Below are 11,961 nucleotides of genomic sequence, written 5' to 3'. Positions count from 1 at the left end.
CGCATTCTCCTTGGGGCACAGACCGCATAACCGACTTACATTTAGACGCGTAACGCGTTTTGTAGAAAGCGCTCTTGCGAATTTAAATTAGCATTATCTACGCAACGGCGGTGGCGGCGTACATGAGTAAATCCAAAGTCATTGTGCATACTATATTATTATATTATACGTCTAAGATACTTTGCTTTCTGTACTCGTGTATGTTTAATTAGTTGTTTCCCAGGAAAATTTTCACGCGACGCGCAAATTTCTATTTACACACCACGTATACAATATGTTAAATCAAAACGTGTTAGAGTAATTTGGATAATCACACAGAAATTTGTAGTAATGGAGATTTAACAGTGAAAATGATAATGTAATTATATTGTTCTATGTGATTACACAAATAAGTACAATTTTCCATGCTGGTGAAGCATTCATCTTATCCCACGCTACAATCGCACGAGTTTTAATTACTTCTCTCCGCGTTTTAATTATTTCTGAATGATTTTACTTTTAAATGATTCGTGATTCTTCTGTAGACGAGACTATAGATTTTTGAAGCCAGTTAAGATCCAAAGATCACCATAGGTCTAATAATCAAGGTCTTCCATCAACTCTCAAGGATTTAATTTCATTCGCCATTCATCGGCCGTACCGCGCGCATCATTAGCGAGCACGGTAACGCCACGGTCGCGCGTACGTAATTAATAACGCGTGTCTCGACGCACGTCCGTTCGCTCAATTATCCGTAAAGTTTGAGGCAATTATGCCAGGCTCGCTATCCGCGGCGGCGGCGGCGGCGGCGGCAAAAATGACGAGAATGCTGGAGATCTCCTCGGCCCGTGGTGGCGTTACGCACTGCCTCCCGCAGTCGGTCGGTCGGTTGGCGGTCGTTATCGGTACCGCTGCACCTGGTATCCTTGTTCTCGCCGCGCGCCGATTCCCAGGAGCCGTCCTGCCGTCCGATGTTTACGAGGGGATCGTGGCTGTCGTAAGTAGGCACTTCGCTTCTGCCTCCAGCCGCCTCTTTCCTCCTCTTTCTCTTCCTCCTCCTCTTCTTCGTCGGTTTCTCTCTCTTCGGCTTTCGCCGTGAGTAGGCAACTATAAGTTTCTCATGGTAGCCGGAACCACACGGTCCAGATGCTCTCGCACGATATAGCTCAAGATCGCTCTCGTGCGCCAGCGGACCCTCTCGTGGCCGCCTTCTCTTCCGTGACCTCTGTGAAATGTCAAGGTTCGCCTGGCTCTCGCCTTTCAATCTGGAGGACACATCAATATAGCTACGGATGTGTCCTAGCGCGGCATCCTTTCTCTGTCGCGACTTTACGACCCGGCCTTTTTACGACAAGGTTCGCGCCCAGTCGATTCGGAGCCGCAATCGCAGCGTCTTGTCGATGCACCTGCAATCGGTGATGGTAACGTTCTCGAATGCCAATTATCTATGTTGCTCTTTTTCAAAGAGAGTTATTGTTAAAAGAATGAGTTATAAGCAAACGAAATTATGCAATTAGGAAATATCGAGTAAAAAAAGTCTGCAGGAAGATATAAAAGATTTCGAGATTTCTATATGGAGATAATTAATTATTACCACTTTGCTGTATAACTGCGTTTCGAATAGACTTCGCTATTTGCTAAGCAATATTTTCCGTAATAAGATAATTTGAAGATGTAACACATCTGAAATTATAGAGAGCTGTGTTTAATCCCAGGTTGTTTATTCGCGTGTTATATAACGGGTTAAAGATACGATAATCTTCGTCTGACGTTTAAAAGAGATGTTAAATGCGATTATTTACCATTGATAATCATCGATCTTGCACGTGCTGAACCGTGCTGAACGGAAAGAACATTTCGACAAGCTTCCATTGTTAACTTCGCAACAGTCAACCGCCAAGAAGGCAAATTGCTAGAAGATTGTTAGGTCAAAATGTGTCAATCGCTGAGACGCGATAGGGAATCATTCACTGTGGTTTTTGTGCGGTGTAGCGCTCAACCGCAACAATTTACGGGAAAATCGCTAGTAATTGAATCCTTGAAAGACAATTCTACTATTGCATGCGTATTCTCGTCTGCGCAACATGTTTCTTGATGAGGGGTGGGGAGGAGGATATCCATTTTCTTTTATCCATATTTCGCATAACAAATATCATGATACGAAGGAAAATCGTGACCCAGTGTTTAATTTCCTTGCGATTAATTGTTATATTAAATTGTACGCGAGGATCTTTCTTTCGACCATAATTTTTCTGATTTTCGACTACGCTCTCGTGAAAAATCTCGTGCGATCCGATAATTTCTCTTTTTGTCCTCTCACACGTTACAAGACAAGAGAGAGAAAAGGGCACAGGGCAACGAATTCTACGTCGTAGTCACGAAACGCGATTACACGTTCGCCTGCCAACTTCGAACTCTGGATGCGAACGACCTCTCAGCTCGCTTTCCTTTTCCTCTTCTTTTCCTTTCTTTCTCTCCTTCCTTTGCCATCTTTGCTCTTCGTGCGTACACGCGCGCGCTCGTCCGATATTCTCTCGCGCGCGAAACCAGTTCACGCGCCGTGATCTTCGGTTCGATCGCTGAACGAAGCGTGATCTTGATCTCCGCCACACGCATGCACACACACAATAAATTTCGGTGCACGCACGTCTGCGGAAACAACGCGCCGGTTGTTCCTGCAAATTACGGACGATCGATTATCGACCGCGATCGGAGAATGCTCGAGGCTGCGATTGTGTGCCGATTGCGAACAACCAAATTTGGCCCAAAAATAGGCACTTCTTTCACTTTTCCTTTACTTTTTGCGTTGTAGCTAATACTGAATTTGTGACAGCTATCTGTTATTAAATAAATAGCAGTATTATTAAACATGATATTATGGTACGCTTGAATATGAAATTTGTTACAAGTATTTCTTTATTTTTTAAATTAAACTGTTCTTTATTTGATTTTTACATTCAGCAACAATGCCTGATAAATTTATTCCTTATTAATGATTCTTTTTTAACCAATTTATACTATTGTATGATACCATACATATAAGCGTGTGAATATTTGAGAAAACTTAATTTTTTTTTTATTAACATAAGTTGAGAATTTGTGAATGTCAAAAATATAATTTTTATGTTCCTAAATATTTTGTTCTTTGTCTTAAAACTAATCGCTAAATGAATTTTACATTTTTTTGTTTAGAAAACAAACTTATTTTAAACGAAACTCCATTTGTGAAAAGAGAGATTAAAACACAGTAAAATATTTTATTTTCTTTACAGAAATTCTACGTGATGTAGTTAATTTAATAATCTCACGAAACATTCTGATTGCCTCGAGTACTTCGTGAAAACGGTTTAATGGCATTATACGAGAACGATTTGCAGACTGAATCGGACGTCTTTCGTATGTATGACTAACGATTGCGTATTAGATGTTTGTCGAATATAAATACGTTGGTATTCGGTCGGTTGGTATGCGAATCCTTTATGTCAGCATCGTTAACATTTTCATCTTTTTTTTTGTGAAACTGGTTTTTTCGCTTTTATCTGCGAGTCCCTCGGGAAGTTGCGTCGCGTAAATACGTGTAAATAATTTATCGGTACTGAAGAGATAGCGGAACACCAGTGTCATAATTTATATCTGGCTCGCGCGCGAAAACCACGTGAGATAATTAATGTCTCATTCCTGCTTAACCCTTTCGTTCTCATATCAGCCTCTGCTTCTATTGTTTCGCAGAGAAGTTCACGTATCTCTATACGGTTTGATATTGTTGAGAAAGAACTTTACACGCATAATATTATGTTTACGTATTGAATATTGTGAATCTGAAAAAAAATTAATAAAATAATAATTCGATAATAAAATGAAATATTAATAAAAATTAATAATCTGAAAATTAATAAAATTAACAATTTGTAATAAAATATATTTATACAAAATAAGAAATTAAAAGATATTAAAAAATCGAAGTACACACACGAACAGCGACACTATATGTATATGATCTTTTGTTTCTACACATATACGTCTCGTAATCAGCGGATGACAGCGAGAAAGTGAGTTCCTTCATCGTGCTCTTGAACTTGAAAGATTCGTAATGACAGGTTGGTACGGGTTGGCCGCTTGCCCGAGAAAGCGAGCGCCGAGAGAATGCGCGATGGCCCCGCTTTCCTTCTCGCGCGTGTCGCATCTCGCGCATTTGATACGGTAGACTCCTTACGAACAACTTTGTCATGCTCAATGAATTCATACAAGATCGAAAGATTACAGGTTCGAAGCTGTCGCGTCTATGTGCCACTCTTAATTAATTGATATATACGTCTCAATGTCTTAATTCTATATCACGTATGTTGGTGCAATTATCGCTTAACAGAATACTTTTTTAATTTATGCTTCTTGGTTATTTCTATCGTAGCCCATAAAATTGTCAATATAATTCTAAATTTATTTTAGAGATTGGTAAAATAATATTTGATACTTTTTGTGAAAAAGTTATTTTTTATTTGAATATTACAACATGATCTGTTACGAGTTTCAAGTAGATCTTTGACAAAAAATTAATACATTTTTTATTATAAATAAAAACAGTAAAAGAAGGCTTGACAATAATAAATAAATATTAAACGATTCAACAAGCCGAAATAAAACATTTTATTATATTATACTTTGTCTATTTTATTAATATTAAGACAAATTATTAATATTGTTGTAAAAAATGAGCAATTTATTAATTACAACAACTTTTCTATTTGGTCTATGACTTTGTTCATGGCTGTCTTACAACTTTTCTTCAACGTGTCGTACAAGAGATGGACAGGCAACACGCAATTAATTACAAGCTTGCTTAATTAAATAGAGACCTCCTGAGGCGACTCAGCAAATCTTGTTTGAAATCGTAAAATTTTTTATTTTACAATAAGAAAACTTAATTTTTTCATGATATATATAAAGGGATATTAAGATATTATATATTTTATATATAAAAAAACCGTTGACAGACACACTTGTTAATTATTTTAAAGTAATAAAGAAAAATTATTAAAATTTTTGAAAAATATTTCTATGAAATTTTTTTATGATAATTTCTGAACATGATCTAAGTTTTTAGTAATAATACTGAATTCTAAATAAATATAAAAATTAATGTTATGGAACAAAAGTTAATTATTAATTTTTTATTTATTAATTATAATAAATAAAAAATAAATTTATTCATGCTTTATAAGGCTTCGTACTTATGGTTCTCTTCGCATTAAATGTGTGTCACATCAACAGCAGTTTAAAATCGCAGATTAAAATCGGTCAATTTTAGGGGTTTCTGTTCCGTCTTCTTGCTTTTAGTCGGCAAGTAATTAGAAGCTGAGCCTAATTATGATGGTAGAACGCGTGACTTGTGGAAAAAATCGGCAGTGCGCGTCGGTGGGAGTTATTATGATGGTTATTAGTCTGGCGTGGAGCTAATTTATGAAAGCCATTAAAAACGAACGCCTGATTAAAACTCACACTGATACTTTATGTCCCTTCTGGAAAGAATCGTCGTATACGTACTTTGTATTGCACAAACGTATAAAATATCCTTTTGGTCTTCGAAAAAAGCCCAACAGTAAATTCTAAATAGTGGACTAGTGTAAAGGATGAACGCGGTACAAGAAACTAATTTAATCAACAGTAATTATGTTTCTCTTTTCTTGTATCTTCCCTTTCTAGAGAAATTCTTTTGTACACAGTGTCTCACCTTTGTCGAGTCCAAGTGTGTGTGTGTGTGTGTTATATATATACATATATATTTATAATATTATATATATATATATATCTTTTAATAAAAATTCGGAGTTGAACTTTCTATATGAAATATATATTTTCTTGCATTAATTATCTGGACTTAAATTATCATTAAATTTTATTGAATTTTTTACCATAGAGATTCAATAAAATTGAATAAAAAATCTATCGTTAAGATTTTGTGCGAAAATATATGACATATCTGTATATCTCACATTGTACGACGAACGAAGGAACACCATTTCCAACACGCGAAATATTCAACCGATTCTTCCCAGATGAACGAACGCGAGTTACCGTGAAATGAAAAGGGTGAGGCTCACAGTGAGAGAAGGTGTGCGAAGACGCGCGGGTTTCACGACGAAGGGGCGAAGAATCTGCGGAAGAATTGATGCTGCACGAGAGATATATCTCCGTGAGAAAAGTTCGGCGGCGCTCTACTGAGCGCGCATGTATTGCCAGTCTTATTAAGCGGACAGCGCCGCGAGCGGCAAGGAGGACTTTGCGGTTTTCGCGCGAGAGAGTATTCAACCGAAAATGGCATTGACGTCCCGATGCCGCGCAGGCGGCGGCGAGAACCTTTCCGAGGAGTTGGTGACCGAGGATGAGGGAACTAACGGGAGCAATTTCGAGCCCCTGAGCGACTCCTGTGGCGAGAGCGATATGGAGGGCCTCGATCTCTCCCTCTTCGAGCCGCAAGTCGACACCGCTTCCTGGTGCGACAGCCGCATCCACGCTGGAACTCTTCATATCTTGGTCCATTACTGTGGTGAGCCTGCACGATATACATAAGATGTTATATATATAGAGGTGGCTAATATGAGATACCTTTTTTTGAAGGCTCGTGATTTATTTAATTTGCAACTTTATCTTTTTTTATATCAGACTTATTGGAAATCAAGTTTTATCGTCAAAAGTTAGCAACCGATGATACTTATATTTTGTTGTATATGATAGCTTTTATCAAATAATTGCCGGTTTTGCTAATTCAAAGAACAGTTTCTAATAATATGAGACACAAGGATTTTCTTAAAGACGATATTTTATAATAAGAAATTAAGGAAAAAAATAAAGAAAAGCTTTGATGACTTTGTCCTTGATTTCAAAGCAGGGGTTTAAAGATTTTATTAAAACTCTCTTGATAACATCCACAAATCTTTTTTCGCAACGACTACACACATAATCTAATCATGAATTTTCTACTAAATAGACTTTTACCCCAAGAGTAATAAGTTCGTGATGGAACCAACCACATGCGCTTATTAGTTTAGCAGAAACTCTGCTATCTCATATTAGAAGTCTAACTCATAATAAGTGACCTTACTTTATACAATATATATATATATGTATATATATATATATATCCGTCTTTTCTTTAGAAATCTACCGACAGACAGGTCTAGAGCGATTACGGTTCTCGATGCGTAAAATGGCTTTCGCAGGCCATTTCCTTCTGGCTCTGAGCCGACTCTCTGTTTGCGCGGAGCTTTATTAGAAATCACTGTGATTTATACCTTATTGTGCTTTTTGTCTGTTTATATTGCTTGTTTTTTAAAATAAAAAACTATATTTTATTTAGAAAAAAAACTATCCTCTTTCTCTTTGCATTTTCTTTTTTACGATTTTAGAGTATTTTTTTTCACATAACAACATTGAATGATTCTTAAATTTTATTTGCAAATTTTTTTTACGAATATCATTTTTCTTCGGATCAGTATCGAACTTGTGACGGGATTCAGAGACCATGCGCTAAAAATGAAAGAGATGCAGAAACGTCGCGCATTATTACATTCGTTCCGGTTGAGGTAACAAATGCGCGTGATCTTTTAGGATTTACGTCGTTGCTCGGCAGCATCTTACTGTGAACTCATATGTCGCCATAAACTTGTGCAGAATACTCCGCGCGAGCGACGAGACCGTCATTTAAGCGCATATACTTAACACGTCCGTCCTCTTTTTTCCCACTTTATCTTTCTCTTTTTTTTATGTCCGGATACGATATTAAAATGATATTCCGGCGCCACCCTGAATGGCTGTAGACAGGATCCTGCGGGATCCTGTATCTGACCAGCATGTGACGTATGCGAGTAGAGAGCGATGCACTTGCGCCATTACTCCGTAGCCATAGGCCAATTGCCAATTGCTATCCCCTTCAGATAATTGCTATTAACATACAATACGGCCCGCACATCGCACGCGTCGAAAGGGATATCCTCGCCTGTGATTTACCGTCATGAATTTATCCTCGCGGTCAGGATTAAAAGCGAATCTACTTACACCCTTTACTTTACATTTCAGGCGATGTGCAAAAATAAATTTTATAAATGTTTCCTCCGTTTATGAAAGAAACTGCCATCCATTTTGTTTAAAAGAATTTAATTTTATACATTAAATTTCCAGTAGAATAATTTTTAACTAGATCGTATATCAGTTATACGAAAAGTAATGTAATTAAGGGACCCAGCACCAGTTTCTGTCAAATTGATAAAATTTTTGATATGTGGTTGTTTTTGTAATGCTGATAAAATTCACGATTAAAAGTCTCAGTAGGCATAACTGTAGAAAAGCTTAATTTTTACGGTTACGAATTAACCTGAATATAATAACAGGGACCTATTATCCTATTTTCTTTTAGATTCTTTTAAGTTTTGCTTTGTTAAGAAGGTCCGAAGAAAGCTGGAAGGTTGCAGGAATGGTTTAAAAAGTAAAATAAATAGTTTTATTATTATTTTAAAATAAATAGATTTTAGAAAAAAAAAACATGATTCCTGAAAATACATAATTATGAGCGTTTACGGCTCCGTAATTATAAAAGTTGAGCTTTTCTCATGCCCATTAAGACTTTTCATCAACATCGTAAAAGGAACCATAAATAAAAAATTTAGCTAATTTATAATAATAGGAAGTCGGTTTCTTCATGAGAAATGTGCTTTTTATTTTGATTTTTGTTTCACCAAGTCACGGAAATCCATGAATCCGACTATGTAGAGCTCGGCTAGGAGGTAATCCACTTCCGATGGTACGTTCAAATAAGAACTCGTTTTCTCGACGCATTCATTTTGCATCACGCGAAGAATGAACCGTATAAATTCGCCTTAACCACGCAATTGCGCGCGTGGGCGCAGGCTGCGAAATGAACGACCGTCGAGAGCTTTTCTGCAGATTCGCTCGGTAGGCGACTTCACCTTGACGCTGGATATGTATCTTGACACCACGTCCAAGAGGTAATTGGGTAATTTAATCAAGGTAGATCGCAGTGAATCGGATATAATGTACGCACTATACGGGATTATTAAGCCAATAATATTAACTCGTTCACGCGAAAAGACAGTTGAGTTTTGCCGTTCTTTTATAACTCTTGAAAAAACCATGAAGCTTTCACTGCAGCTGCCCGTAATTTTCAAACATTTGCGAAAGGGTGATAAAGTATACAGGTAGCTCAGATGAGTTACTATGTGTTTCTCTAACGATTATTTTCGAAGAAATAATTATTTATCACAATCAATATTTATTTTCTTTTTTAACATTTTGATCAACAGAATTCTCGATTGATTATTATAAGTTAAATTTTTGTTATAATTAAATTAATAAAATTATAGGTCTACTATATATAAAATAATAATAAAGTACACTATACTTTGTATGGCATAATAAAGGTAAATTAAGATGACAATCACACGTTATTTAACACAAAATCAACTTTATACCATCCACTTGCTATTATGTGTATTTTAATGTGGATATATTATAATATCTTTTCGCTTTTCGCGTGGGTGAGGGTGGCAGAATGAAACGCCCGTAAAGATTTTCTCCGGATCTCCGGTAGGGAATTTACCTTGATGCATGCTAGATATGCATCCCAATACTATGCTGTAGAAATAATTGGGTAATTTAATCGGATAGGATAATCACGTGTCGTGGGTTACATGCGTATAACATTATCAAGATGATATTATTAACTTATTTGTGTGGAAAGACGGGCGTGTTTCACTACCTTCATCATTCGACATCCTTTGTACTCGTACAGTATATAGTTTGCGATTTTATATTTTATTTTTATATATACAGTTATAGTGAAATGTATTTTATTTGAATTTTTTTAAGAGGGAGAGAAAGAGTTGTGCAATATTTAAATACATACATAATATTTAAATATGTATGTACATAATAACAATTTTATTCTCCTCTGGTTGGCATTGCAAGATTATTTATATATATAGACTTTCTAGGACATATTGTATACGCTGATAATAATTAATCGACCTTGTAATGGATAATTTCATCGTCGTTTTATTGATACACATTCGCTACAAGATAAAATTCTATAACGGCAATGTTATGTCTTGACATTTTGATATTTACAATTCCTGCTGTTATCTTGATTTTCCCTCTGGTGTATGTATGTACATGTTCAGTCAGGTGTATCACGCATTTCATTCGCCACGTACGCGAATGCTTTTCACTCGGATTAGATGGCTGCCGACCGTCGGGTGAAACCGCCTGTCAAGATTTTCTGGGGATTTTGCCGAGTTGGGAATTTTACTATGCCATGTCCCAGATGACACGCACCTTGACGTCATGTCATAAAGATAATTGGGTGCATAGCATTATTAACTGGTATGTCGGATGAACGCGCCTGTCGCGCGTCAACGTGAATGGGTGCTAAATGTTAACCCGCAATTCATGGAATCTATATCGAATTAGAGGTGAAAATAAATGTGGGTATGGAACACATAACGCGTACTAATTTATATTCGTATACAAAACGTTTAATAAATAAAAGCTAAAGTTTGCAAAAATTACCGATATTGAATTATTATAGCAATTATTAATTTTGGAATCAAAATATCATACTCCTAATAGAAGAAAAAAATCGCTATTAGGTACTGAGAATTACTTCCTGAGAAATCATAAAAAAGAAGTTAAAAAGGAGTACATTATCGTTTTTGTTATCTGCGAAGTACAGTGGAATGTATTTTCTCCCGCATTATATTATCCAATCCATCACACTTTACAGATGATCCACAAGCAAGGAGCGACGCTACCATTCTTTCCGGCGTGCGCAAATTGCTGATTATTAATCTAACGACGCGCTATCTTTCCCCGAGAGCGTAGTCCGATGTGCGTGTTCGCCGCACTTAAACAGAAAATCGTCGCTCTAGGCGGCGTGGCATAGTACAGCTATAGACACAACGTAGACAACGCAGAAGAGGAGAGCGAGCGATGCGTTCCGGGCTCTTCTTCTTTGCCGTGGGCGACCAGTCGACTAGCGGGCGGCAGGGAAAGGAAACTGTTACGAGATCGATTCGCGGCGGAGACCAATTAAATCGTGATCCACCGCGCGCAATGCTGGCTGAGATCCTGCTCGCAGATACAATCTCCCTCCTCGTCGCAATAAATCGATGTAGGTAAATGAGTCGCGGCACTGCGCGGTGATTTCTATACCGTGGGCTGTCTTCCGTCCTGCTTTCTTCTCGTTCTATTACCCACTTACACTCCCTGGCCGCAAAAGAGAAGACTGACCACGTTGTTGCTTGTCGACGTAAACACACGTTGTGGCACAACCACGTTGCTCTCTGCTTCGGGAGTTTCCTCTTTGCAGTATCTTCGATGTGCACCGAGTGGATAGGAAGACGATGACGCTCAGACCGCTCGCAAACTTCAGGCTCGCTCAGCTCGCTGACTTGAGGCTGATTCTCACGTGGGAAGAGCCCTCGCGATTTCGCTCTGTCACGTATTGATGCGAGGCAATCGTTATCGGTCGCTTCCTACGATTTGTTCCTCGTTCCTGTCGATCCGCTTTATATTCTCGAGATGGACGCTGGATTTATGGTGCTTTTGTGTTAAGACAAGAAACGGTGAATAGTCGTTTTGCGAAACGATTTGAAAGAAAAAAGATGTAAATATATCGTTGGTATGAGTACTGTGCCGTGAGTGTGAATGCAGGACAGAGAGAAATGTGTAATGCAGAGAAACGTGTATGAAAAAAGGAATAATTATTTGAATGACAAATTGACACATATTTAATAATTACTAAATTATAAAGATTTATAAACAAAAAAATTGTAGCACCCCCATATGAATATTGTTCCGAATTATATACAAGAATCGTTTGTCCACCATGCGTACGCGTTTGTCCACTTGTCAAAAAAGAGTTATAAACAAATTAAAGTTAAACAATTTGTCATAGTACACGTAAGTACGTAT

At 37.4% G+C, this 11,961-nt stretch overlaps 1 protein-coding gene across 1 annotated transcript in view; it reads left to right on the top strand.

The window, feature by feature from the left end:
• The first annotated feature begins 6,291 nt into the window (after positions 1-6,291).
• Positions 6,292-11,961, top strand: part of LOC108771588 (uncharacterized) — a 63,107-nt gene continuing 57,437 nt past the window's right edge. The window contains exon 1 of the mRNA XM_018536910.1: positions 6,292-6,523. Coding sequence (XP_018392412.1) covers positions 6,292-6,523 — 232 coding nt within the window. The remainder of the gene's footprint in view (positions 6,524-11,961) is intronic.

Source organism: Cyphomyrmex costatus, unplaced genomic scaffold (assembly GCF_001594065.2).
Source record: "Cyphomyrmex costatus isolate MS0001 unplaced genomic scaffold, Ccosl1.0 scaffold162, whole genome shotgun sequence".
NCBI classification, from domain to species: Eukaryota; Metazoa; Arthropoda; class Insecta; order Hymenoptera; family Formicidae; genus Cyphomyrmex; species Cyphomyrmex costatus.
Note: the sequence above shows the minus strand (reverse complement) of the source record. Positions and strands in the feature narration are given on the sequence as shown.